The sequence below is a fragment of the Amblyomma mixtum genome, chromosome 2 (assembly GCF_055824585.1).
Source record: "Amblyomma mixtum isolate Tamu chromosome 2, ASM5582458v1, whole genome shotgun sequence".
Classification (NCBI taxonomy): domain Eukaryota; kingdom Metazoa; phylum Arthropoda; class Arachnida; order Ixodida; family Ixodidae; genus Amblyomma; species Amblyomma mixtum.
Genome location: NC_143013.1, coordinates 250,936,587 through 250,963,219, shown reverse-complemented (window position 1 = coordinate 250,963,219; position 26,633 = coordinate 250,936,587). Strand labels below are relative to the sequence as shown.

The following is a 26,633-nucleotide window of genomic DNA, read 5'->3' as shown; positions in this document are numbered from 1 at the left end:
TCTGTCGTCCTCTGGCCTCACCTTAATTCACTGCTGCGAAAGGGACTCTGCGACATGCGAAGCGAGAGAGACCAGACTTTTGTCTGAGCGGGATTAATCTGTTCTGAGTTCACCGGAACGTACAGTCTTTGTAAAAAGTAACCAGGCTGCATGGTTTGCGTCTAGCGTGTATAGTGGAGCCCTTGTGGCTTTCCTAAAGATCAAATGGTGATGGAAGGTAAGAAGACCCCCAGTCCTTACCTTTAAAGACCATTTCAGCTTTAGGGAAGCTGTAAGGGATCCACTGTACGAGCTAGAAGCAAACCATGCAGCCTGGTTACTTTTGACAAAGTCTGTACGTGCAGCTGCAATACCAATGGCAACAGTTCGTAATCACACGAACACAAATTCAAATATTGCTTTTGCCCTGAAGTTGAAAATTTCACTTGTCTTGGTGTCTTTCCAAAGTGAACCTAATTAGAACTAAGGAAAGAGTAGTTTTTCATTAATGCTTACGGAGAAATTATTGGTTCAAAGCAGACAGCTGTTATCTTTCACATTTGAACTGTCTATCTGTATGTCCCGACAATTGCAATTCATCACGCTGTCCAAAATTAACGAAAGGTGTCCGGATTTTATGATGCTCTCCGACAAATTCGTTATCGCAGACCAGGCGGGCCACTCTGGACTTGCCACTGGAATTACCCCGTATCGTTGTCTGGTTATAGTTGCTATATTAACCGTTACTGTTGGCGCCAACTACGCTTTCCGATCTCAGAACGCATTGCACTGTTCTTTGAGTTCTTTCTCGCGGCCTCAGCCTTCGCAGGTGAAGAACATCAGCAAAGTGCCGATAAAAAATTTTAAATCCAAGGACCAGAGCGGCCACTTGCAGACAAACTGAACATTCTTGCTTTTTTATTTTCAAGTTTTTCAAGGTAATGTCCAGATGGAGATGATGAATTAGACTTTCTTTCTTTCTTCCTTTTATTCTTTTCCTTCTTCTCTTCTTTCTTTCTTTGTTTCTTTCTTTCTTCCTGTCCATCGTTCTTTCTTTCTTTTCTTTTTCTTTAGTTCTTTCCCTCTTTCTTTCCTTTTTCCTTCCTTCTTTCTTTCTTTCTTTCTTGCTTTCCTTCCTTCTTTCTTTCTTTCCTTCTTTCTTTCCTTCCTTCCTTCCTTCCTTCTTTCTTTCTTTTTTTCGTCCTTTCTTTCCTTCTCTCTTTCTTTCTTTCTTCCTTCCTTTCTTTCTTTCTTTCTTTCTTTCTTTCTTTCTCTCTTTCTTTCGTTCTTTCTTTCTTTCTTTCTTTCTTTCTTTCTTGCGTTCTTCCTTTCTTCCTTCCTTTCTTTCTTTCTTTCTTCTTTTCCTTCCTTCTCTCTTTCCTTCTTGCTTTCTCTTTTTCTTTCTTCCTTTCCTTCCTTCTTTCTTCCTTTCTTTCCCTTTATCCTTCGTTCCTGCCTAAGCTAGGCAGCTGGAAATTTACGCCTGGCTGGCCTATGCTTTCCCTTCATCCTGCCTTCTCTTTACCTTGATTGCCTGATTTTTTTCTTGAGCATGTCGCTGCCCTTGCTCGTTTTAGAGGCGGCCGAAAAAAAACCGACGTGCGGGCAGAAAAAAAAACAGGATTTAGAATGAACTCGAAAAAATAATAGGGCTATTCGTGAATTGTACCTCTTGAACTGCAACTTTTATTAAGCGATGAACTGGAAGACGGTAGCTTAAAACTAAGGTTTAAAATGTCCAACAATGTTACGAAACCGGCTGTGGTGTCGCTTGCTAAGTTCTGAATTTGCATTGTTTAAGTTTTGGCAAACCGCGGTACTTTAGTGGAGCGGGCGAGGTTCCTTTCAACCTCAGTCTATTTTCTGTTTAAGTTTTACCAACGCAGATAAGTTTCGACAGAACACTGCAGTACACCGACACAAAATAGTAAGTTCAGAGGATGACAAGCAAGATTTTTTTTTGTGTGTGTTTTCTGTTAAACTCAGCGAATTATGAAAAGAGTACTCAATTGGGAGTGCATTTTCTCCCCCGGAGAACCCGACTTTTCTAAAGCCGTTCTCTGCAGTCAATACAGTCAGTACCTGCGGTAATGGGCTTGCGCTACGTACTGCACTTATAATTTCTTCGTCGGATGCAAAGCTGTACCTTTCAGGCGCCCTCTCACCTTTGGAAACACTCGGGAGATCAATGATGCAAGGTCAGGACTGCAAAGATGTCGAGGTGAAACACCCTACGTCGTTCTTCATTGACAACGCCATTCCGAAAATCCAATTTAAGTGGTTGCAAACGTGCACCGCCGCTCGTGGGCACATTATCGAAAAGTGATGTCGACTTCTGGGAAAGAGGATAGCTGGCACTTTATCTCAATGTAACGTCTTTCAAGCTCAGGCGGTAAAGCATACTTAGAACCATTTGTATTAGAGAACCGCTCCTCTTTGGTGTAAGTCAAATTATCTGACCCGGAACTTCTCTTTTAAATATATAAGTCTCCTACCAACCGCTTGAAAACAACATAATGTCAGCTACTACAGTGCTCACCCGTACTTGAGAATCAGGCTTTGTGGCCAGCCTCGGCTTCTCGCGAGAAATGTTCACTCGGCAGAAAATTCATTACCAGTGGCAAAAGCTCCGACCGCGCGGAGCATGCGCGGAGCATTGAAGCCTCCTTGGATACTACCGAAGCTTAGAACTAACTACTGCAAATTCACAGTAAATTTCTCTGCCTCATTTTTGTGGAATTCATTACCATTTAGTATAAAGCAATCACCTAACAATCATACTTTCAAGCGTAGTTTCCGTACTCTTCTTCTATCAAAATTTTTTTTTCTTTTCTTTCCATATAGCATACGGCGCACTCACTTGAATTGTCCTCCTCTATTTATGCATTTATGTACATTTACCCTACTCATGTCTCGTTTACAGTTGCATCTTATTGCTTGTACACGGATTTTGCTAGTTATTTTTTATAATTTGTTTCAATCTTATCCGCTGTTGTTTTTACATAGGGATTTTTTTGTAAGTTTGTAACAAGAGGTCCCCGTGCAGCCTTTGGCTTTGGGACCTCCTCCTGTATTTAACAAATATGTGTATGCAATGTTTGTTCTTTAAATAAACTGATTCTGACCTGATACAACGTGAACCTCCTGAAATTAGAAGCGGTAATTTCATAAAATTACACTGGAATACCACGTAACGTCTTAACACGAGCCTTCACGTGACCAGAACAGAACAACAACGGGGTGCGGCATTTCGCCGTTTCCTGGATGCCAGCGGCTACTAGCGCGAAAGAAAAAAAAAAGCAAAAAGCTACGGGAAAGTAGGAGGCGTATATATGCCGTACCGCTTTCGGAGATATAGGAAAGAAACAGAAACGAAACGGCGGCCGAAAGCTGTTCCGCTGTCTCTCCCCGTAATTGCACATTCCCGGAGGTCCGGTACTCTCACTGTGTGATTCCCAGGCGCCCAGCAAAAACGTTCTCGACCGCCGCGCTCCTATGGCCGCTGTGCGTGTGTGTGTGTGTGTGTGTGGGGGGGGGGGGGGGGGGGGGGGTAGCTCCGAGGTATACGCTACACATACGACATACGATACGGCGCAGGCTGACGAGTTCCATTCCGTGTGGCCGCGCGTATCCTGAACGGCGGACAGGAGGAAAGAACACTGCGCGCTTTTGAAAGGCGGACGAGGCAGGCACACTGAGTCTGACGACGCGGTCAACGAAAGCGTTCTCGCCGCGCCATCCAAATAGCCCTTTCCCTCTCCACTTCTCTCTTTCCCTCGGCCGTCATTTGTACATGGCTCATTTACACACCCTTCCTTCTTTCTCCCTCATTTACCTTCTCCTCCTCGTCCTCCTGAAGCCGCTGTCTGCAGTTTGCTCGAGTATTAGCCGCACGCTCGATATCGCCTTCTCTTGTGGTTAGAAAGGAACGGTTGGAGAGACCCGAGCGAAGGAGGTAGGAGGTCTTTTCGTGGACACGGGCGTTGCGACACGTCTCGCACGTCACACAATGTGAGACGGGGCGCGATTATAGAGATTTAGCGTCGCGGAGACGTATTAGCCAAGAAGTCCCTATACAGGTTTATCGGACGCCGGCTGCGAACGCGCATGCTGTGCCCCCGTTTGAGCCCAACAATGCCACTGCGCTTGCGCAGCTCCCGTCCGTAAAACCGGTACACGTCTCCGGTAGTACGTCTCCGGTATGCTAAAAAACGTCTAACAGAGAGATTTGGCACACCGGAGACGTATTAGCGGAGACCTATACTGGGTTTACGTGCGACTGTTGTGCATGCGCAGTGGTCATACGCAGCCACGTGATTGCCAGCGCGCGCATGCGCAGTATCGGTACGTAAAATCGGTATTCGTCTCCACTAGTGCGTCTGCGGTATATGCTAAATCTCTCCAACGGCAGGGTCTCACTCACTCAATGCGAAGAGGAGCTTGCGGAGCATAATGGTGAAAGCTCCGTCTGCAAGCTCCGTCGCTACTGTCCGCAGGGATTGTTGCCTGATTCGGCGAGGAGCTTCTTTGGGGGTATGTGCGATGTTTCTTCAAGAGTTAAAGCTGGAACGCGTTTGCCTTACACCGTCAGACCATAAAGAAAGCGCTGGATATATTTCAGGCGAGGACGTAAGGTATTACGCGCGGGAAATCATAGCGAGCACAGTGCTGGCACATTCTTACCCGTAAAACGCAACTGTGAAGCAAATAAGCCTGCTTTAGGCACTGAATGTTTTGCTACTTTCTTTGAAAACAGCCTCGTAGCTACCATTTCCGTAATAATCAGAAAAGAATGAATAAAATTTTATGGTCCTCCCGAGAATATATGCAACTCCCAATGCCTACTGCCCCGCCGCGGTGGCTCAGTGGTTTCGGCATTCGGCTGCTGACCCGAAAGACGCGGGGTAGATCCCTGCCGGGGCGGCCGAATTTCGATGAAGGCGAAATTCTAGAGGCCCATGTACTGTGCGATGTCAGTACACGTTAAAGAGCGCCAGGTAGTCGAAATTTCCGGAGCCCTTCACTACGGCGTCCCTTACAGCCTGAGTCGCTTTAGGACGTTAAACCCCCACAAATCAAATCCCTAATACCTGTCACTATCCCCCTATCTATCTCTCAGGATTAGCGACTCAGGCTATGAGGGGCGCCGTAGTGAAGGGATCCGGAAATTTTGACCACCTGGGGTTTTTTAACGTGCACTGACATCTAAGCGCATAGAGCAAAGGCACCATAGCTAAGGCTCCAACTGCAAGGAGTGGTTCCGTGTATCGGTGGAGGCCAGATTAACTGCGCTGCTATGTCGGTCCGCACAGTGTGACACTGTGAGGAAACTTATGCACCATGGACCCCATCGGTACCCTCATACTCATGTAATCCCTTGTTAACCCAATCCACTCGTTGATTGTTATATGTGGTTGGATGCAGCCACGTGTTTTACCGCCAAAATAATAACCATAATCAGGCTAACTACGTTCACTGTTGGAAAAAGGCCTCTGCCATTGACCAGCAGTTATCTCTCTCCTGCGCCTGCTATGGCAGCCCGATCCCTTCAAGTTTCCTAAACATATCTGCCAAACTCAATCTTTGACGCCATCTAGTGCATTTGCTTTCTCTTAAAACCCACTCTGCTTCACTAGCAGACCGCCGGTTCCTTGTATTTCTCACTACATATTCGAGTCGAGCAGCTTGGTTTGGTTTGGTTATTGAGGTTTAACGTCCCAAAGCAACCCAGGCTATAGGGACGCCGTAGTGAAGGGCTCCGGATATTCCGACCACCTGGGGTTCTTTAACGTGCACTGACATCGCACAGCACACGGGCCTCTAGAATTTCGCCTCCATCGAACCCGCGTATTTCCACGTATCCACGAACCCGCGTATTTCGAGTCAGCAGCTGAGCGCCGTAACCACTGAGCCACCACGGCGGGGGAAGCCTAGCAGCCCTTCTAGCTAGAACATTACAAACTCTATTGCACTATCTAATCCACATTTACCTCTCCTGCCTCTTAACACCATCACTATAATTCTCGTTTTCGTAGCTGGCTGTTCAGTCGTCATTTTAATTTAAAGCCTCCGAGCTGGACTTCACGTTTTCCACGTGTTTAGTACATATATTTTCTTTCTTTTTTTTTTTCAAGGAAGCGGGAGAGGAAGGATGGCAGTGGAGTCTGACCTAACAAAGCTGGCGGAGATATTAACTTCGTACCTACTGCAGTACGGTATAGAAATCGCCCAGCATTCGTTCTATCGACGCACAGAAAGCATATTTTGGTAGAGTGTATAACTCTATTCAGCTGAATGCACATAAGAGCTCCCGAAACGCCCCAGCTCGCCAGCTGGCCCGTAGCACGCCGAGTCTCCGGAGGGTATTAGTCGCTTGCGCGTGGACGAGGGCCCAAATCAATCGCAAATGCGCGCACGTAGCTCTCCTCAAGCACGCACGAACGCACCGGAAAGGAGGAGGAGGAGGAAAAAGACGGGGAGATAGAAACTGCGGTGTACCTGGAATGGGCGTATACAACCGCAAGGTGCACAAGAAAGACAAGATAGAGAGGGAAAGGACGAAAGAAGCGGACGACGACGCCTGCAGTATAATGCGCATCTGCGGCTAAAAGCCCAATATTCCCTCGGCGGTTTAGCAGATCCATGAGGGGACAGCGCCCACGCGTTCTGGGCCTAGGGTCCCTTGTCTGTCTCCGGTCGGGTGCCCAGCACCTCCCTCAGGGACTCCCTCCCTCTCTTTGAGCTGCTCGGGCCTGGCTGGCTTTGCGCATACTTTGTTTGGTTTGGTAGCTTGTTCATGTCCGCATGCTTGTTTGTTTGCGCTGGGGTATGCGCGCTGGAGACAACGCGGGTCGCGAAGGCCGAGTGAAGACCGCATGCTGCCGGACGCCACTCAGCGCTGAATTGATGCCCAGAAGAAGAAAAAAAAGAAAGAAGAAGAAAAAGAAAGAAAAGAAAGAAGAAGAGAAGAAGAAGAAAAGAAGAAGAAAGAAAGAAGAAGAAACAAAGAAAAAGAAAACATAAATAAGTAAAAAATAAAGGAAGAAGGAAAGAAGGAAGGAGAGACAGAGAGACGGAGCAAAGAAAAGAAGAGACAAGGTAAACAAACGATAGAAGACAAGAAAGGATAGCAAGATGTTGAGAGGATAGCAGGATGGGGGCGCGCACGCAAGGGGTAAGGACGAAGCGGAAGCAACTCGAACGAGAAAGGCGAACGGACCGTCGTCGCCGTTTCGACGACTGACTGGGCGATTTGTCAAGCAGTTGGGAAATGGGGTGAAGGCGTCGCCAAGAAAGATAACCGAAGAGTTGGAGTGGGAGAGAGAGGGGGCGCTCCCACCATCACACCTGTCAGCAGTTTTCTCCTTCGATTTGTAACTGTCCCGGCGGTGAAGAGACTCTCGAGTCTGTGTGTGCGTATATGCCATGCCCAGTGTTGCTCCTTTTTCCCGCAGGGCAGAACGGAGGCCTCGGACGCTTCGTTTACGGTCTCGGCTCCCCGAAATACGCCTCCTCGACGAAAGGGTTCGGGGACTACGGGGAGAAACGGGGGTGTGCCTTCCGCCTGGTGCGCGGAAACGCGTTGCGTTGTCTGACCTGATTGTCCCCACTCCTGTTTCTCTTATGGAGGCACCGATAGAGAGTTGCAAGGCCAGCAGATGGAGAAAAAAACGGACGGGGCCGCCAGGTTGCTGAAAAACAGGTAACGCAACGTTTCTATTGGAGCTGTATGGGTAACGAAGTTTGCAGGGGTAGCGTGACTGGAAAGACAGAACAGATGGAAGCTGATTGAGAGCAAAAGAGGTCTGTGGAAAAATAACCCCAATAGCAATATTCGCATTGCAGGAAAGTTTCATAGGTGCACAGACAAATAGAAAAGGAGAAGAAAGAAGAGTGAAGTAACAAAGATGCGCACTGGAGCCAACGTTTAAAAAAGTTGTTTCATCCGGAGCCATAGAAGAATGTGCGGGGACGTTGAACAGGGGGTTTTCATCTTGAGATTTTGCGCGAGAGTCGCAGGCAGCGCCATGGTGCGGCTAAAGAGCTATTAAGCCAGCGGCAGTTCGTAACGTAATTGTTATTGTTTGTAAAGGACAATTAATAAAGTATTCATATAGTCCCGTTTATAGAAACTAGCGCGAGAGATATACGCCCAAAGCGATACGCGAAAAATTAACATAAATTGCTTGTTTTACATAACATTGACGTTAGAAAAACTGTTATACGAAAGAAAAATAACGATGACGTAGAGCTAGACTTCAGTCGTACAAAAAGCAGTCTCCGCGGCGATGTCGAGGTCGTGCGAAGCCGCACCTGAAGCCTCGCGATATTTCGCTCATGCTTCGAACAATATCGTTCACTCTCGTCCAGGTCCAGCTCTCCGCGGCCGCGCTCTGCTGCCACCGCAGGTAGTCAGGGCTGGCATTCTCACAAAAGGACGCGGCAAAGTACACGGCGAACAGCTGAGTGCTTCTGTACCGCTCCAGTCCTCTGACTCGCACAGTCTTGGCAACCCTGGCCATTTCTCTACGGAAGAGGTGGTATGCTGGGCTGGCCGCCAGGAAGTCGAGCACGGGTTTCATTCCCACCGCTCCTCCCGTGGCTTCTGTGGCCTTGTCTTGTACCTCAGACTTGAGGCACAGGCGCATCGACTCCAAGGTGGCCTTCGCGGCTGTTAGGTTTTCAGCCCTCACGTAGTACAGCACGTACTCCGCCAGGGTCCTGTATATCCGGAAGGCGAGGCGAGGTAGGTGAAAAAGCTCCACCACTGGGTCGTTCGGCAGCATCAGGTCGAAGGCCGTGATCGGCACCTGGAGAGTCCGGTAGGGCGGGTCCAACCTAGGCATGGTATCGGAGAAGTGGAGGCTCCATTTTGTCCACGTCTCATTCCTGGAGGCCGCTAGTGGACGCTGCCGCTTCATGGCGGAGTTCTTCACGTAGTAGTAGATGAAATAGAGCAGCGGCGTCGACGGATTCTTGGTGTAAATGTTGTCGGTGTACTTCGGCCGTAGATGCGGGTTCCGTAGGGAAGCAGGGGAGAGAATTTCGAGCTGGATGAGAGTTATGTTCTTTAGGAGCTTCTCCAAGGAAGCGTCCTGACCCCGAAACACCTCGCGGATATGGTCGGTGAACACAGACAGAAACGAGGGGCTTAGCACCATTTTGGCCAGACGGCTGTTGGATAGCTGGACGAGGTGGGAGGAGCGTACCAGCTCCATCGGCATGTAGGGTTCCACTTCGAGCATGGTGTGGAGACACTGGTCCTCACGAGTGGCGTCGAATGGTAGCTTGTGCTCTTTGCTTACCTTCCACGACGCTATGGTGCTGAAGACGAGATCATCGCTGATGAAGGGCAGGATAAGTATCATCACGCGAAGAATCATGTGGTTCAAGATGTCAGCTTTGTCGAAGTTGGAATTCTTGTACAAATTTAGAAGGTACAGCGGCGACGTTACGCGAACTCGGTCCACACGAACGTCAACGCCTAGGAATCCCTGAAAAAGTGACGTCCAGTTGACGACAGGGATGACCGGAAGGGTATCAGTGTCCGCGATGTCACAGCTAGCCTGGCACTCATGTTCCTCCGCGACCATGTAACTTTGAAGTCTTAGTTCCAGTCGCGAGATTCCACTGTAGGCAGTGCTATTCTTGCCCAGTCTTTGAGAAAGCAACCGGAACGCCTTGTCTAGCCACATGTGACCCCAAGATGACGTAAACTCCCTCTCGACAAGAAGCCTTGGCTGTCCCACGGAAACCAGAATCCGCGATGCGTTGTCCGGGTCCCCTTCAATGCCCAATCCGAACAGGCTGTCCAGGCCTAGTTCCCTCTTCAGCACGCCTATCTTGTAGGAGATGTCCTCCACGGGAATGCTTCTGGAACTTGCCGTGGAAAAGGGCCAGTTCCCAAAGTTCAACGTGTAGAGGAAGGTGGACAGAAGTCTTGAAAACAGCGTGTCTCCCGGTGCCTTTTTGCAGACCTGGTAAAGAAAGCCCAGCTTTGGGATCGAGCCGGGCCTCTCCAGAGCCTTCCTGAACATGTTGACGTACTGCTTCAAGTAGACCGTGTCCGTGGAGACGTAATGCGAGTTCGGTTTAAGCGTGTGGTCGTGCTGCCACGAGTCGCACACGTACTTGTAGAAATCTCCGCACGGGTTTATAGCGTACCTGAGCAGATGAAGGGTGCGAGTGGCAAAGTCGTGGCACGCCGACGTATTGCACACGACGTCTTCCGGGAGGGCACGCGTCACCCCGAGCAGACCGCCCCCGGGGTTAGGTGTGGCGAAGGCCGTGGTACTCTCGTTGAGCTCGACCGCACTGGGTCTGCGTCCTATGTGCTCCAGCCACGAGGAGGAGAAGGTCTTGTTCATCTCTGGCAGGACGACGTGTTGGAGAACTCCGTGGAAGCCCAGTACCACCAAAGCGGAGGCGAGGAAGGTAGTGCAACACCGGAAGAACGCTCGCTTGGTGCTGCGTTCGCGGTCGTCAGAAAGGGTACCTTCCTCGAACGACGGCTCCATGCCACTACGCCTTTTTTCCTCCTGCGTCTACGCAACCGCCGCGCGCTGTTTCTTCTGCTTCTTCTAATTTATCTCAACCAAGTGCGCGTACCTGAGACACGATGATGATGAGTGATGTGATGTGGTTGGCACGCGATTAGAAAGGGCGATCAACATGATGAAGACTAAATAACTGCAGGTAGCTGTTAACCAAAAAACGTAACTAAGATGATATAAATAAAATAAGTGCTGCTCTTTTCCCTAATTATGTGAGCAGAGTAAAACAAATAAATCAAGGTGAAAATAACCACCACCTACGTGGCGGCTGTTCCTATCTGTTGTTCTGTGCGTTTCCAGAAAGAGATATTCTCCGGGCATGCAGAGGTAATAACTGGGATTATGGTGTGCTGAGGAAGTGCCCCAACCGCCTTGCGTCGCAAAGTGGGGTCGTGGAATAATAGTGATGGTGATTCTGTTCACTCTTGTACTGCTTTGAACGCCATACTTCTTTGATGTCGGTATATAACAGAGAGCTAGAATTAAACGCAGTAAAAATGAAGAAAATAATAATGACACTTCTCTTTAGCTAACTAACGAAGCCTCACGTGCGTGCGTTTCAGTGTTCCTTCTAACAAGCGCATCTACCCTGCAACAATTAATCCAGAGAAAAGGAGTGTAGATTGACTAGCGTGAAGATGGCGCAAGGGCTGTGTTTTGCTGTATACAGCGGTCATCATCATCATCATTTATTTACCCTTAAGGGCCCTTGGCTTAGGGCATTACATAAGGCGGGGGGGGGGGGGAAGGTCGTTTCATAATCAGTGGTCAGTAAAATCAACAATAAATACAAAGTACAGGATACATGGTCAACATTAACATTATCAAAATATTAACATGAGAAAGACACAGCAGCTCAAGAACAACTTGAGATAAGAAAAACAAAACAAAAAAAAATACATGCACACAGAAGTCTCGAAAACAGTGTGTTTAGAACGCGACGAATAGAACTGTTTTTCTTTTGGGGGTTGGAAAGAACTCGAGCCAATTGGGGATATCACAGCCAGCAATGGCTCTTCGTGGTCAACGCTTGCAAATGTTGCCTAGTGTCGGTATATCTACCAGTCACCCTTACATATCATGAAGGCCCAGTCCAGCGGTTTCGCGAGTGGACAGACTCTCTTTCTGTGCCGTTCATTTCATGCGAAGGTAGTTGTGGTTTATTGTGCGGCATCCATTTGAGCGCGTATACGTTAACCCCCAACGCACACATGGTTTCTTTTTTTTTTTCGAAAACGGTATCAAAATGCTAATTCAGTGCGCGTGCTGCCATCTGCCGTCAAACTAAAAAAAATGTTTTGGACGAGCCGTCCTCGCCTTAAACCGGACAAAGAGCGCCACAAAATAAACGACAAGCTGGACTTGTCATGAACCAGAAACGACAGTCGGCTCATGACGAGTCTGGCTCGTCGTTGTGCACAAAGCGGTTAACAAGCAGTGTTTTGACGAAAAAGTATGAAAGCCTATCTTTAAGAAGTGCTCAAAGGCGAAGTCATGGGGTACTCTCTCCGCTAATTGAAGCAAATAGGTCCACAAGAGTGAACCAATTATCTCGTAGCGCGTCATATCTGGACACAAAGAGCAGCTTGAACAGCTTTTCGTGCTACTTCGACTGGTGCGACTTAAGACAGCTGCCATAATTTTAATAGATAATTGGTTGTATGATTCGGCAGCAGTCAAATAATGTTGCTGCGACCATGAGAGGGAAAAACAGGCAGTAGTGTACCGTCTTAGGCAAAAGCAACCAGACCCAAAAGTAGCCCTGAAGCACGGTTTGCTTCTTAGTCCTGTACTGGAGCAGTTATGCCTCCCCTGAAGCGTGTGCACTCTGGACAGAAAGGAGTAAAAAAGGGGGTAACCTTTCTTCTAGCGCGTTCCCTTTTATAAAACAGTGCGCTAGAGGACAGCTTATTCCTTCTTTACTCCCATGTATGTGTATTCCTGTCTCAAATGTAAGAAAGCTTAGACAATTGTGTTCACCTTTCAAGCCTTCTGATCTTTAGAGAAGCGCTAATGGTTCCACTATGCAAACAAGGCGCCAACTTTGTAGCCTAGCTCCTTTTGGCAAAGACGTACGGTACTTATCCTTGCAACTTATCCACTAACTCGTTTCATATTTTAGTGCTTTGTGGTGTGTTCCACCACGACCTGCACTGAACGAGTGCGCTTTAGCTGTCCGGGCGTATTTCGGTGCTGTGGTGACGATCCTGTCACATGCTATACGGTGCGGGTGACAGGCGACTTGCGTGCACATGCTGTGCTGAGCACCCAGCAATACACAGCCATACAAACGCTTATATTACGAAGAAATTGTCACCAGCATAAAGATTGTCAACTGAACGCCTCAGTCGACGATTTTCAAGGGCGAAGACATCGGCGTATGGCAGGAGTTATTTCCACCAGTCAGTTGCGTAATAGAACAGCAGTCGCACAGGGTGTATGATTAGAGGAAAAAAGATGCATATTGTTGGAACAGCTACAAAGTTACCGTCTTTGTTTGTTTTTCTATTTTGAATGTGGTGATGGCGACTTGTGTTCGTGTCATTTGATGTACGAATAAAAGCTACTTCGGCTACTTCGGTTGCATGCAACAACTTCGTACAATTCTGATTCGTAGTAAAAACCGCTCGATCGTATCGCTCTCTGTGGTGACGATTCATTGTACAGTCGGTGTTTGTTCTGAAGCAAAAGGCGAATTTGTTGCTGAGAAAATTAGGTTTAAAGATTTTTTTTTTTTCCGCCACCGGATTCAAACTCGTGACGCGAAAACTCCGTGATCTTCGCATGAAGCCGATGGCCCGGCAGCTTAGCCTCATGGATCCGTGTTTAAAAATTTTTCTTCATGAAACAGCAGTTTGCTTGCGATACCGTCCGATATGGCAGCGACACCTGTATTTGTTTTGGTTTTTTGACGTTATGGAACCACCGTTTTTAATTAAAGTAGCTTCTCTGTGACAAGAACGCAGTAGTCTGTTCATACAGGGTAAGTTTATTTTGTCTTCATTGTCCCCTCAGGTATTTTTTTATGCCTAGTCGATGGAAATAAGTAAAACAAAGACAGGAAGAACTCAGTATGCCATCCACTGAAAAACAACTGCAGAGCAAAACTGTGTAAGAATGCTGCTAACTCCGCAATAAGTATGTGCCCGAACCAGCGCGGGACATTTCCCTTCGTACGATAAGCTTACCAGACGGAAGAAACAAAGCTTTTTCTACGTGAGCGTAATAATAATAATAATGGTTTATTTCGTCCAACTGCTTACAAAGCGTACATTCCCGCACCGCTTAAGCACTGTTGTGCTTGTCTGCGGTGCCGGCAGCCTGCGAAATACACATGTTTTCTTGGTATCTTACATAGAACTAAGTCACTAAAAAAAATAAAAGAAATGTGGCCCGGGCTTTATCAGAAACCGCATATTTTGTCGGCATTACAGGATTTTTAAACGCAGCAAAAAGAAAAAAAAAAGCGACGCATCCAGGAACGAAAGAAAAGGCAGTAATAGAGCAGCTGATCCAGTGGAAGTCTCCGAGCAGTGACATCCTGATCCCCCAGACGTCCAACAGGCTTGCAACAGTCGGACATGATGACTGAGTCCGAAGCAAACAAAGATAAAAACAAAACTTTCCAGACGTAGAACTGAGAAATAAAGAATGAGGTAGCAGCCCACACTGACGTTTACGGCCTTGTTTCCTTCCCTCTCTGGAAGCGAGCAAGAAGCCGAGTGGAGCCGAATTTGAGCTGTCGACTCCAATTTCGTTTCGGATCGCGGGCTTCGAGGAGGCCGAGAGCGCCTGGAAACTTCTTTTCCCACATAGATTCATGGCTCTCCATCACGTGGATCCGGCGAATACGTTAGAAAAACAGACTCCGTATGAAGCGGTATAAAGCGCAACGGTCAATTCCGAGAAAGGCGATCGAAAATAAAACGGAACCACTGCGTTCGTAAATGCGTCTGGCGCAGTATCAGTTTCCAGCTTTAATGAAAGGAAAAGACGGAACGGAAACAAAAGTAATGTGTTAATTTTATGTAAACGGTTGTCCATTCTGCGCCCCGCCGCGGTGGCTCAGTGGTTACGGCGCTCGGCTGCTGGCCCGAAAGACACGGGTTCGATCCCGGTCGCGGTGGTTGAATTTCGATGAAGGTGAAATTCTAGAGGCCCGTGTACTGTCTGATGTCAGTGCACGTTAAGGAACCCCAGGTGGTCGAAACTTCCGGAGCCCTTCACTACGGCGTCTCTCATAGCCTTAGTTGCTTTTAGACGTTAAACCCCAAGAAACCAAACCAAACCTAAACCATTCTGCGTAACCGTAACTTCTACCAAGGCATCTAAGAGAGAATAAAACGACTCCGTGCACGCGGTCGCTTCGGAAAGATAGTATGTTGTCCCAAAAACAACCACAACTGCCATGAAATGGCTGGCGCTTAACCCATTAACACCCAGTGCTGCGAATTCGCCACGTACCAAACGCTCGTCTTGTTGTGATTTCCATGTGGAGAATTGATATAAAATTTTGCGCAAAAACGTTTCTCGGAGCCAACGCTTTCTGATGAAAATTTATATGGCGCCACTGTGAGAAATCTGTGCCAAAAAGGCGCAAATGCGTGTCTACTATGGTCCACGTTCAACGACTCATCGTGTGTAATGTGAGAATTGTTGCTGTAAGAATAGGACAAAATATGTTGCATAAACAGCTGCATACATTCTCCGTCCATTAACGATTGACTTTGCGTTGCCAGACGCTTAGAAAGCTTGTTTTCGGAGAATAATTTTGTAGTTTTTCGCGAATTCGCCAAAATTGACATCTGTGCCTTTCTGTGTCCGTTCAAGAAAAAAAAAAAGAGTTTTAAACATGTTCCACCGACGAACTACCCCTCTTTTTCTCACACGAATTGCGTAACACAAACTGTTACGAGCGCAGTCGCCCAAAGGACACATATTTCATCAGGGAATATGGTGACAACTGATGTCCGAACCTGTACAAAAGGCTGGAAGGAGAGAATCTCGATATGGTGACCAACAGACGCCCTCTCATCTGGGAAAGAGCTTTTCAAGACAACGTAAACGACCCTTTCACCATATCTCCACCTACCCCCCCCCCCCCCCCCTCGCCTCCCCCTCCCTTTTCCGAAATAAAGTTGAAAGTTCAGCGCCTCCGTCGGCGTAGTCCTTCTTCTTCCTTGTCCGTTGTCCTTTTTGCGCTGGTTCCTCTGACAGCAAAGCTTATGTAAAACACCCTTCTGTGTGGTGGTCATAGCGTTTCGCTCACTCTTCATAATAACAGACCCCGCTACGATTCAGGTCTTCCAATGACGTTCTGATGACCAGAGTAGACCGCCATTCCTCAACTATTCGACAATCTAAGGTCACGAATTACGGCTTAAACAACACAAATTTTCACGGAAGAAAACTTACAGGGGCACCTAATTCCACTATGTGTTGGCAAAGCGATACCATCAGCAGCCGTACCTAAAATGACTTCACTTCCTGTCTACTAATGTCACTTCCCTCCAGCCAACGGCAATGCTCCACTCTGGTGACGTCATTTCCCTTCAGCCAACAGTAATACTACGGTCCGATGACGTCACTTCGCTCTAGCCAATAGGCGAATTTTACCACCGACAGCGCATTTCGGCCCAAAGGGGCATCTAATGATATTGTATTAAAAACAACGCATGAATGAAACGAAGCGGCCATGCTTAACTGCTGCGTGGGATGTTCTCGCATGCATTCGCACAAGTCACACACGGAGTGGCTGAATCGCCTTTTTCTGGCCTTTGCCATGCTTCGCTCCCTGGGAATCGAGGGAGGACGGTGCTCACGTTATAGTTACGATGCTTACTACAGAGGCGGAATAGGCCGGGATCAGTTCATTTGCATGTAAACTAACCGCACGGTGTTTCGCAGCGCAAAAACTGTGCGAATGGAAGTTAGTCTGTAGGGAGAATGCGACGATCAGAGCTACGCTTCGCGCCGCAAGGGTTGGGATTCATTACGACGGGCCACACAGCAGACTAAACGAAATAAAGGCACAAGAAAGGAGAAAGTGAGACACAGAAGAAGAAAGTAAGAAGAGAAAAGAAACAGGAATTAGTAAAATAACAAAAAAGGGCCTCCGAAATGACACGTTTACCCGCAACAGCCCCGTATATACGTGATTTTCCCGCGTTCTGGTGCACCTCTTTTTCTTCCTATTTTTCCACTCGCACCCTGCTTGCGAACTCTCACTGTTATGACTTTGGATATAGCCTTTCAGAGGAACACGTATATAATGACGCTCCTCGCACGGCGAGCGTGGGCTTAGTGCCGTTCCCTAAGCGTTCCTTCTTCCCTACACTGCCCCCCCCCCCCCCCCCCCCCGCTTTCTCCCCGTCCAACTCCCTACTTTCCAGCGCCTCTCGGGCGCAGCGGCAACCCCTGCGTGACTCTAGTCATCAATCGCCATTACATGGCGATCACGTTCGCCGCGGCGAGGGGGGTTTTCCGTTTCCGGATATCGAGCGTTTGTTTCTATAGACGCTAGCCCCTTCCCCCCCCCCCCCCCCCACCACCTCTCCGCACACACACGCACACAATCTGCGGCCATTTCCAGCAAGGCAGAATTTACACGCTTCGTGCGCCTCTCGGGCGCTCATCAATCCGCAACTGCGCCATCTCTCGGCTTGCGGGAGAGCCATTTTGGAGCGAATTCCGCGATGCGGGTCTGTATAACGATGCCACGTGCCGTCCAACCCATGCGGTGACGTGGCCGCTCGCCAGCGATGCGTGCCCCGGGGCCGGGTTAGCCACCCCTATCGCAATGCAAAGAGGAACCGCCAGGAAAACAGCGGGGAAAGAGTAGGAGGGTGGGAGAGGGCTGGCGGTCTCGCGTGCGTGAGCGACGGGAGCAAAACAATGGGGAAATGTCCGGAGAAACTTTGTGAAGGATTATCAACGAATTAACGTACCTCTTTAGCCTGATACAGACCGCCCTTATTGCCCTAACTTGGAAACCTTTGTGTGCATTTTTTTTTTTGCATTATCACATTTTACGGAGAAGGATTTGGAATGATTTTGTGCTTGCTGACCTGAGTCGCGCAGCCGTGCCCGACTCTTCGCGAGCTTATAGACAAAAGCTCCACAATCTCTTTAATCTTAAAGCCCCGGATAGGAAGCTAAAAGTTCAATAACGTTTATTTTCCATCTCTTTAATCTTCTGCTGATACTATGTTAGTTATGTTGCTAGGTTAGTTCCATGTCACCGTCAGTCCATCTCAGCCTCTAGCCTTCTTATCTCCTTTAGCATCAGATACTTTTACCGCCGCCGTGGTAGCTCAGTGGTTATGGTGCTCGGCTGCTGACCCGAAAGACGTGGGTTCGATCCCGGCCATGGCAGTCGAATTTCGATGGAGGCGAAATTCTAGAGGCCCGTGTACTGTGCGATGTCAATGCACGTTAAAGAACCACAAGCGGTCGAAACTTCCGGAGCCCTCCACTACGGCGTCTCTCATAGCCTCAGTCGCTTTGGAACGTTAAACCCGATAAACCATCAGACTTTTACAATGAATTCTGTGCTGTCATTACGCATCTAAAGTACTTAAGCTTAATACTCAGGAAACGGATTTCTAGAAATTTTACTTTAAGCAACGACGCTTGGAGAGGTGAAGGGCTTAATGGGCTGCTGAGAAGCTTTGGGAGCTTAGAGAGCCGCGCAGTGATAACATATATTATCATACAAGTGCTACGACTTTAAATTAAGGTCCAGTCTGGCATGACATTAATGTGCACAGAGAGTACGTCACAATCGCTACCAGCACAATTTACTCTGTGCTCACGTGAGCAGAAAATCAGCTCGAAGTGCCCGCATGAAAGTGTTGTGTTTCGAGTTACGGCATGAAAGCGTTTCGAGGTATGCGTTTTAGGACACGACCCACGGTCTGGAATTTTGATGAGGGCGAAGCGCAGGAGTGCCGACTGCGCCCTCTATTCTCGATGTACACGCGCACGGTATAAGTGATTCTCCCTTTGAGCTAATGCAAATAGTTCTGCATTTGGCCCGCTTCAACAGACCGTTAGATACAGAGTACACCCGTAACCGATCATAATGTTTCACATATGCCTTTATTAGCTATACGAATCTCCTGTGCAAGCCTCTCTTCGACGTTCCACTGGCGGATACGCAGAACAACCCGCATAACAAATTCATAGATCTCGCAGGTACCTCTATGCTTCCTAGTCTCCCAACTCTGCCGTCTGAATAATCAGAAACCAATTTGTTCAGGCTACTTCGTCTGCAAACCTTCCTTACCGCCTGTCTTGCCGAGAGGGCCCATTACAGTTATGACGAGCAGAGGCCTCACCGTATGGGGGCGTATCTGCTTTACCGGAGAGTCGACACGTGCAAACACACGAGGCTGACTATTTTTTGCTCTCATGCTCGCTGGAACTATATACTTCGCCGTTCCTGAAACACTAAAATAAGTATGTATGAGCTCAGATCGGGTCGTAATTACGGTACCCGTATACGGAACCTTCATTCTAGTGCGTAGATCGTTCTCCTTCGCTGCTGGCTCGTCAGCCCTCCTGTATGCAAGTACGCGCACTTCTTGAGATCTCAAGTAAAATACAAGTAACCTTCCTCAGATCTCCGGCTTCGAGCTGCGTTAGCAACTGAATTATTTATATTTAGGGTTGCTGATGCTTTCTGCGTTGATTACACTGTAACTAACATATCAAATGGTACAGCGAGCGGCATGAAAACATGAAGGTGCTCTTAGTTGGCCCTCCAGTTTAACTCCAAAGAGGAGAACGCAGTGCCCAATTTCTGCCGTAGAGAAAATATCCACTCTTCATATTTCCTCGCCCCTCAGACGAATATCGACATGTACTGATGTGCAAAAAAAAAAAAACAAGACAAAGTCACGTCATACATGTTCTTTGAAACTATCAAAATTATGGGGAAAGCGCTCCAAACAGAATGCGGGCGCGGTTGCTAAGGTTTGTTACGTTTCTTCGACATGTATGAGTATTCCGCACGGTTTCGTAGAAGAAATGTGCTTTCATCTTCAAATATGCGGTCCTTACTTATTACGAAGCTAATGGGTTATGCAGCTATCGAGCACTGTGAAACAGGTGGCTATTCCGAGAGAGCTTTTGACGGTTGACGTGTTTTGACAGATGCGCCTACACAGACTGTAATGAAGAAGAAAACTGGGTGAATTACTGGGGACTGCGCGGAAATACGATGACGGGTAGGTCTTCTGGATAAAAAGTTTATATAAAGGTTCAATACCTGGCAACTTGTCGGTGCTTTTCGCCCTAACGTCCGACAATCTGTTCGCAGTAACTTAGCACGACCAAACAAACGTGAAATAAACGGTGGGCAGAGAATTTAATCATAGCGTAAACGCAGAATTCTTTCAAAAACCGCAAACAGTTCCGATGAGCGAGTTCGATAAGAAGAATGCGGGTACTTTTTGCTTCACGCGCTGCAAGAAAGACAGCAAGGAATACAATTGATGAAACTGCGCACCGTTGCTGAGGGCTGCTACAGCTTTACCATTTTGGCCGAACACGTTATTCTTGGCAAGATATGTCGAAGATGAAAAGGCGTAACTAACGCTTAAAGGTGCACTGAAGAGGAATCTGAACTTGTCTTTTTGCCGCGGGGACTCGATCTACACGTTCCGAGCTTTCTTAGAAACTCCGATTTATTGTCCTGTGTGGCCGATTTCCCTAATTAAATCGAATTAACGTCCGACTCCCGCCTTTTTTTTTTTTTTTTAATTCTCCCTCGTACGGTGGGCGGAGTCGACCAACGCGTGGAGCGCCTTTCACCCAGTCCCGTGGCGGCTTGCCGCTCTGCCATCGGCGGAGTAATACGTAGTAGTCCGTAGTAGCAAATAGTCCGCGCGTTTTTTTATTTCTTCGGGCTTATTTTGCGGCTATATTATCTGCGAGTGAAACTATTTAATCACGGAAACCTAAAAAACAAAATAAAGCGAAAGCAAAGCCTCCACGGAGCTGGCTGAAAGGCACTTCACGCGTTGGTCGACTCCGCCCACCGTACGGGGAGAATTAAAAAAAAAGAAAGGCGGGAGCCGGACGTTAATTTGATTTAATTAGGGAAATCGGCCACACAGGGCAATAAGTCACAGTTTCTAAGAATGCTCGGAACGTGTAGATCGAGTTCCCGCGGCAAAAAGACAAGTTCAGAATCCTCTTCAGTGCACCTTTAAGTTACCAGGAATGACACGCGGTGATTGCGTTATTTTAGGCTTCATTACGACACTTCCGGCAGCTCGCCTCTCCTTGCTACACTCTGAAGACGAATACGCCCATGTTGGAGTAAAAAGGGAATAAGTTGTCTTTTGACACCCTTTATAAAAGGGAGTGAAATAGAGGACAGTTTACTCCCTTCTTACTCCTTTCTGTTTAAGGTGTAGAGGAGATAATTTACACGAAACTACTTGACAGAGCTTTTCTTACGTGTTCGAAGAGCTAACATGAAACAGTAGCGTTCATCTGTGCCATAAAATGAGTGCGAAAAATAACTCCGGTAATGCGAGCTGCTTCTGGCTTTGAAAGCACGTCAGACAATAAATGCTATTAACCAAAGTTGCACAAGAATTTACGAAGCGGTATTGCAGGATCGCACAATACAGCAACATTCACACAGCTTATTATTAATGACTAATCACTGATACTATGACTTCATGTAGACTGCTACGCCTCTTTCTATGCGGAGTTTGTTTGCAGAGGTGTTGCAGGGTTGTTGAATTAGCACTTAACAACTGTACTGCTCATTGGCATGGCTTTAATGCTGATTTAACTTTTTAATCACAATACTGAAGTTGGGAGATCCACGCAAATTAATCCTGGCTTTAATTATGTTGCGCGCAAATTTATTTTGGTGAAATCTCTTTGTAATACAACGAGAGCTCTCGGGTTAGATTACACACGCCAATTTTTCTGGTTGCTCGCGTTTTATTTTGCTTGTCACTTGATTTACGAACTTTCCCTCTTCATCGAGGCAAACATCTGACCTTTAATTGCTCGTTCAATTCTTTTCCAGTGCAGGGGCAATAGAAAAACACAAACTGCCTAGCACCCACAGCAACAGCGCGATAAATATTGGTTAGCCTGTTGCTAAATCTTTGAGAGCCGATGTAAACGTGGCTTTTAAAAAAAGATGATGCGAAAAACTGACAACACAGAAGGAAAACAGACGAAACTAGTGCATTGTTGTTTCGTCAGTCTTCCTCCTGTGCTGTCTGTTCTGCACATATTCTTTTTTCAAACCATGCACCGACTAGCCCCCCCCCCCCCCCCCCCCCCGAGTGTACTACCAAAAACCTTGGCGGTGAAAACAAAACAAAACAAAACAAAAAACCAACGAGCCCATTCGCGTGTCACCGTCCTCAGTTTTCAGAAAACAGAAAAAAAAAAGAAAACTGAAAATGTCGAGGCAAAAGAAGGAGGAAATAAAAACGACACGTACGTTCCGGAGAGGCTCCCCATCATCCCGAAGTAAGAGATGAATCGCGCCAGCGTCGCATATAATGGGCGTTCGAGAATACCTGCCTCCGTTATTTCTACTCGCCGGAATGCCGGGCCTCGCCCGTCTCGCCCTTTTTGCGATCCTCTCATTACAGGGACCTTGATGTCGCACGCAGCTCGAAAGAGAGACGCGGAAGAAAAGAAGAGAAAAAGAAAGATGTATAAAACCAGAAGCAGTGAACGAACGAAAAAGAATAAACGAGAGAGAGAAAGAGAAAGCTCGCGGAGAACGATTCCGAGCGGTGAAGAAGCACCGCTTTCACGTCCGGTCCCGGCGAGCTGAAAGCAAACGCGCTGAGGTGATTAATTAACGGAACACCTTGGCCCAGCTCAGAAGGAAAGTCGTGTGTATACACAGAAAGGAATGGACGAAGCGGGGCTTTCGCCTGAACCAGCGATAGAAGAGAAAGCAAGGAGCAGTGTGGGCTATAAACTAGAGAGGAAAAAAAAAAAGGGCGGTGGGACCAAGTCAAAGAAAAACATTAAAATTAAAATGTTCATTCTCTGCACTGTGTATAGTTCACAAGGGGATTTCGCAGCAAAGGAACTTCTCTTATTTCTTGCTTTCTTGCTTGCTTTTCACTTTTTCTTACCAGCACGAAGGAAAAAAAATTAACAGAGCTGCGGTTCCCAAGTGACACCGGAAAACATTACTGCGAGTCGGGCGTAAAACAGGCGCTGGAGCAATTAATCCATAACTCTAAAAAATAACATATGAGTGAACGTTACTATGTTATATGGCTGTGTCACATGGTTCCGAAAGGAACGCCGGTCGGGACGCGAAACGACATGTCCTAGTCATTCTTGTTGCCGCTCTGTTCCCTAACGCCGGATCTTGTACGCTGGAATATGGGCACCCAAGGAAAGATAACGGGAATAAGGAAGCATTCCCCAACCGCTCGTATTCTTCAGTTACTCATTTTAATGGGCTGAGGCGGGCTTTCTTTCAAAATACTTTCTCTTTCTTCTCTGACAACAAGCGCTTGTATGAAAAATGCTTGACAGTGCCATGTTCCCTGCCACCGAACGCTGCATTTCGGTCGCTTTGTTACCCCTTACTGGCAGGCAGAAAATGGAACCATTCCATTTTTCTCAACTGCGACAGCCATATAAAATTGTGCCTTTATCTTCTTTACAAGTACTTCCTTCGAGTGAGTAAGAAGCTTAGTTGTTGCAAAACACAATGGCAATTCGCTCTGCAGGAGGCGAAGTAGCAAAATATTCAGACCGCGCTTAGGAAGCCGTGTATAACATTGGAACAGGTTCTTGCCGCCGACCACTCCTTCCCCTGTCACCTTCACTTTCAAACTACGCTGCGTAACCGTGCCTGAGTGCTTCTAATGACGATGAAAGAGTTTTCTTGGCCATCACAGGTTCGCGTTGCACACACACACGCGCGCACGCACACACACACGCACACGTACGCACGCAGGCACACGCACACACACACGCACACACACACTTACTCACACACACGCACGCACACGCACACAAACGCACACGTACACGCACGCACGCAAGCACACGCATACAGACACACACACACATGAATACACGTGCGCACCAGAGCCTCTATGAATAAAAACGCAACTATCAAAAACCAGTAAACTACCAGAAAAATGCAACAGGAAAATTCTCTAGCAGTCCGATACGCACTCCCCCACCCCTTCAGCCTATCTATGCAGACAAAGGGTTCAGAACTTAGTTTTCAGAAATCAATAAATTAGTTGAATAATTTAGTTGAATAATTTAGTAAATTAGTTGAATAATCTTCTAAGTGCACCAGTCCATTTAAATTTATCTTTCAGTATCGAAATAAGAATTTTTGATGAACAATGCCTCACACGAGTACTTGTGATGTTAGGGTGCAAAGACACATCTACCCGAACACCATCATAAACCCATCCTGCCTTCATCTCTACGGTTACCAATCCTCCAACCATCTGCCCTAACTTTCCCGAGCCTCAGGCAATCCTCGAACACTGCCTCTTTTCCTGTCCCATAGCCATTCATCCCGCACGCTTTCGTTATACCTTCGATGCAAAAACAAACATGAAAAAATCTGTCCTTCGGATGGCTGTGAACAACTGCAGAGAGGTCGCAACACAACAACATTATTGTGAATTACCCTATGCCGGCGGCGCCAGCGCTTAATGGACAGACCTACAGCTACACAGGGAGAGTCCAGCACTCACCGAGAAGCTGCCAGACGAGGAAGGCGAGCCAGGCCGTGTAGGGCAGGCACACGCACAGATGCACGTCCATCCAGAGCGCGCACAGCGGAAGCAGCGGCACGCAGGGCACCGCGTTGCGGCCCGCCGTCGGTGCGCCGTGCCGCGGCTGCCGCAACGCCACCACCGCGAGCGCGAGCACGGCGGCCAGCGCGGCCGTGGCCAGCGCCTCGAGCCACCAGCGCGCTGCGCCGGCGCCCACGACGCGCGGGGCGTGCACCGTGAGCACCCCCATGAGGAACATGAGCGCCACCATCGCGCACACCAGCACCGCGGTCCGCTGCGCCGAGCAGCGAGAAGGCACGCCCGCCACGCCGCACGGGGAGAGCGAGGAGGACACTTTGGAGCCGCCCGACAGCGAGTGCACGTATCCCTGGTTGACCAGCTCCACGGACCAGGTCCGCCTCTGGAAGGAGCCGTAGCCGCCGCCGTTGCCCACGGTCACCGCCGAGGAGCGCAAGGGGTCGCCACCGTCGTCGCCGCCGCACCCCATCCCTCGGGTCAGGGTCGTGCTAGAGTCCCTGCTCAGGTCACCCAGTTCCAGGGGCAAGTGGTCGATGAGACCGTAGCGCAGCGCCAGCACGGACGCCGCCGTGGCGAGCAGCGAAAGAACCGTGCCCAGTCCAAGGATGCCCATGAGGGTGTCCGGGTGCACGAACATGGCGGCCAGGGAGACGAGGAAGCCGCCAGTGACGGCCGCCCTCCTGGTGCCGTCCGTGAGTCCGCAGAGGAGGCCGTCGGCGGAGAGCGAGGCGAGCAGCACGGCCAGACCTCTCAGCGAAGCGGCCGCGGCTGAAGCGAGCCCGCACAGCGAGCCGAAGCCCAGCACCCAGAGTAGGCCCGGTAGGCCCCGGATGAAGGGCGCCTGAAGCAGCGGCGCCGAGCCGCCCAGGGTCGAGTGCGGCGCCAGCAGCGTGACGGCTACCGAACTGCTGAAGCACCCCAGCAGGCTGAGCAGGAAGACCAGGCTGACGGCTGAGGGCACCACGCGGAACCGGTGCGCCGTTTCGGTGGCAGTCTGGGCCACCAGGTCGTAACCCACGAAAGCGAACGTGCAGGTCGCCGCACCGTTGAAGACCTGCGATGCGAAAGGGGGTAAGAACCAGCCGCGATGTGATGTCAGTTCGACGAGTGGTGCGGTTGGTTAAGGTTCTTGTCATAAGTGCACAGGTTTAGGTGAATTTTATAATTACGATTATAAGCGAAAAATGCAATGTGTCCAACATTCAGGAGAGAGCTGACACAAAGAGAGAGAGAGGGATACTTCGGGCAGTGAAAAGAATAAAATCTTATGCGCTTGATTTGTCAGGCACATGAAACACCAGAGGTGCCACACATGTGGCGCTGACGTGTAACAAATGCATAATGGTCCTAGACTTATGTGGCTTCATAATTTTGGAACAGGTTAAAGCCCAAATCGCGAAAAAGAACGACTTGGCCAGCACGCTGCCTTCTGAGACGTATACCGCGCACTGGAAAGGAGATGAAACAATTTACACGCATACGATTCGAGAACAGAGCACAGTAACTTCACCCCTGTCAAGCGGGCAAGTTAAGTGCACTTAAGGAGAGTGTACTTCGCTGTAAGTACACTTTGCCGCATCTAAACGACGCAAGTGGAGTGTCACTCGCGGAAGAGTGCACTCCGCTGAAAGTGCGTTCACGGACCACACTTTGCTGGCCGAGTGCGTAGCCTCGACGCCAGCGGTTCCGATGGTACAAAATGTATAGTGCATAAAAAGTACTTACAACTTTATTTTACGTGCTATAACACTGTTTTCAGAAAAAATTTCCTTGGTTATAGCTACAAGCGAAGCAACAAAACAAGTAAACGTGATCAGATGCAACATCGCTGCCCGCCGCCATCTTGTTTGTTGTCGAAATTCTGGATAGTCTTGGCTGGTCTTGGCTTTTCTTCTATTTTCATTTTTTTTCATCGTTAAAAACTGCTGAACCTCGTTTTATTTGCGCTATCACGTTAAGCAATCAAACATTATGAGTCTTTTTTTCTTTTCCATCGTCCTATTCAGAAATTCCGCTCATTTTCTGTCGCCATTTTTTTTTACTATGAGTGCACTTTGCTTTCCCGTTTAGCACTGCGTAGCCGAAAGTGTCACTCGGGATGCCGAAGCGCACTCCCCGTAAGTGCACTTAACTTGCCCGCTTGACAGGGGTATAAGTTTTGCTTCAGGAGAGAATATGAACAGAACCACCCCCAGATAAAGTCATCATTTCCTGATTTCAGACTCTAATTTAGTTGACAACACCTCAAATAACGTTGCTTGTTTTGCGGAAGCTCCACGGGTACAGTCTCAACGTTTCAACAGTTGAA

The 26,633-nt window shown here is 48.3% G+C and overlaps 1 protein-coding gene across 1 annotated transcript in view; it reads right to left on the bottom strand.

The window, feature by feature from the left end:
- Positions 1 to 26,633, bottom strand: part of LOC149363496 (high affinity cationic amino acid transporter 1-like) — a 396,987-nt gene that overhangs the window by 40,141 nt on the left and 330,213 nt on the right. The window contains exon 6 of the mRNA XM_089573501.1: positions 24,266 to 25,379. Coding sequence (XP_089429627.1) covers positions 24,266 to 25,379 — 1,114 coding nt within the window. The remainder of the gene's footprint in view (positions 1 to 24,265; positions 25,380 to 26,633) is intronic.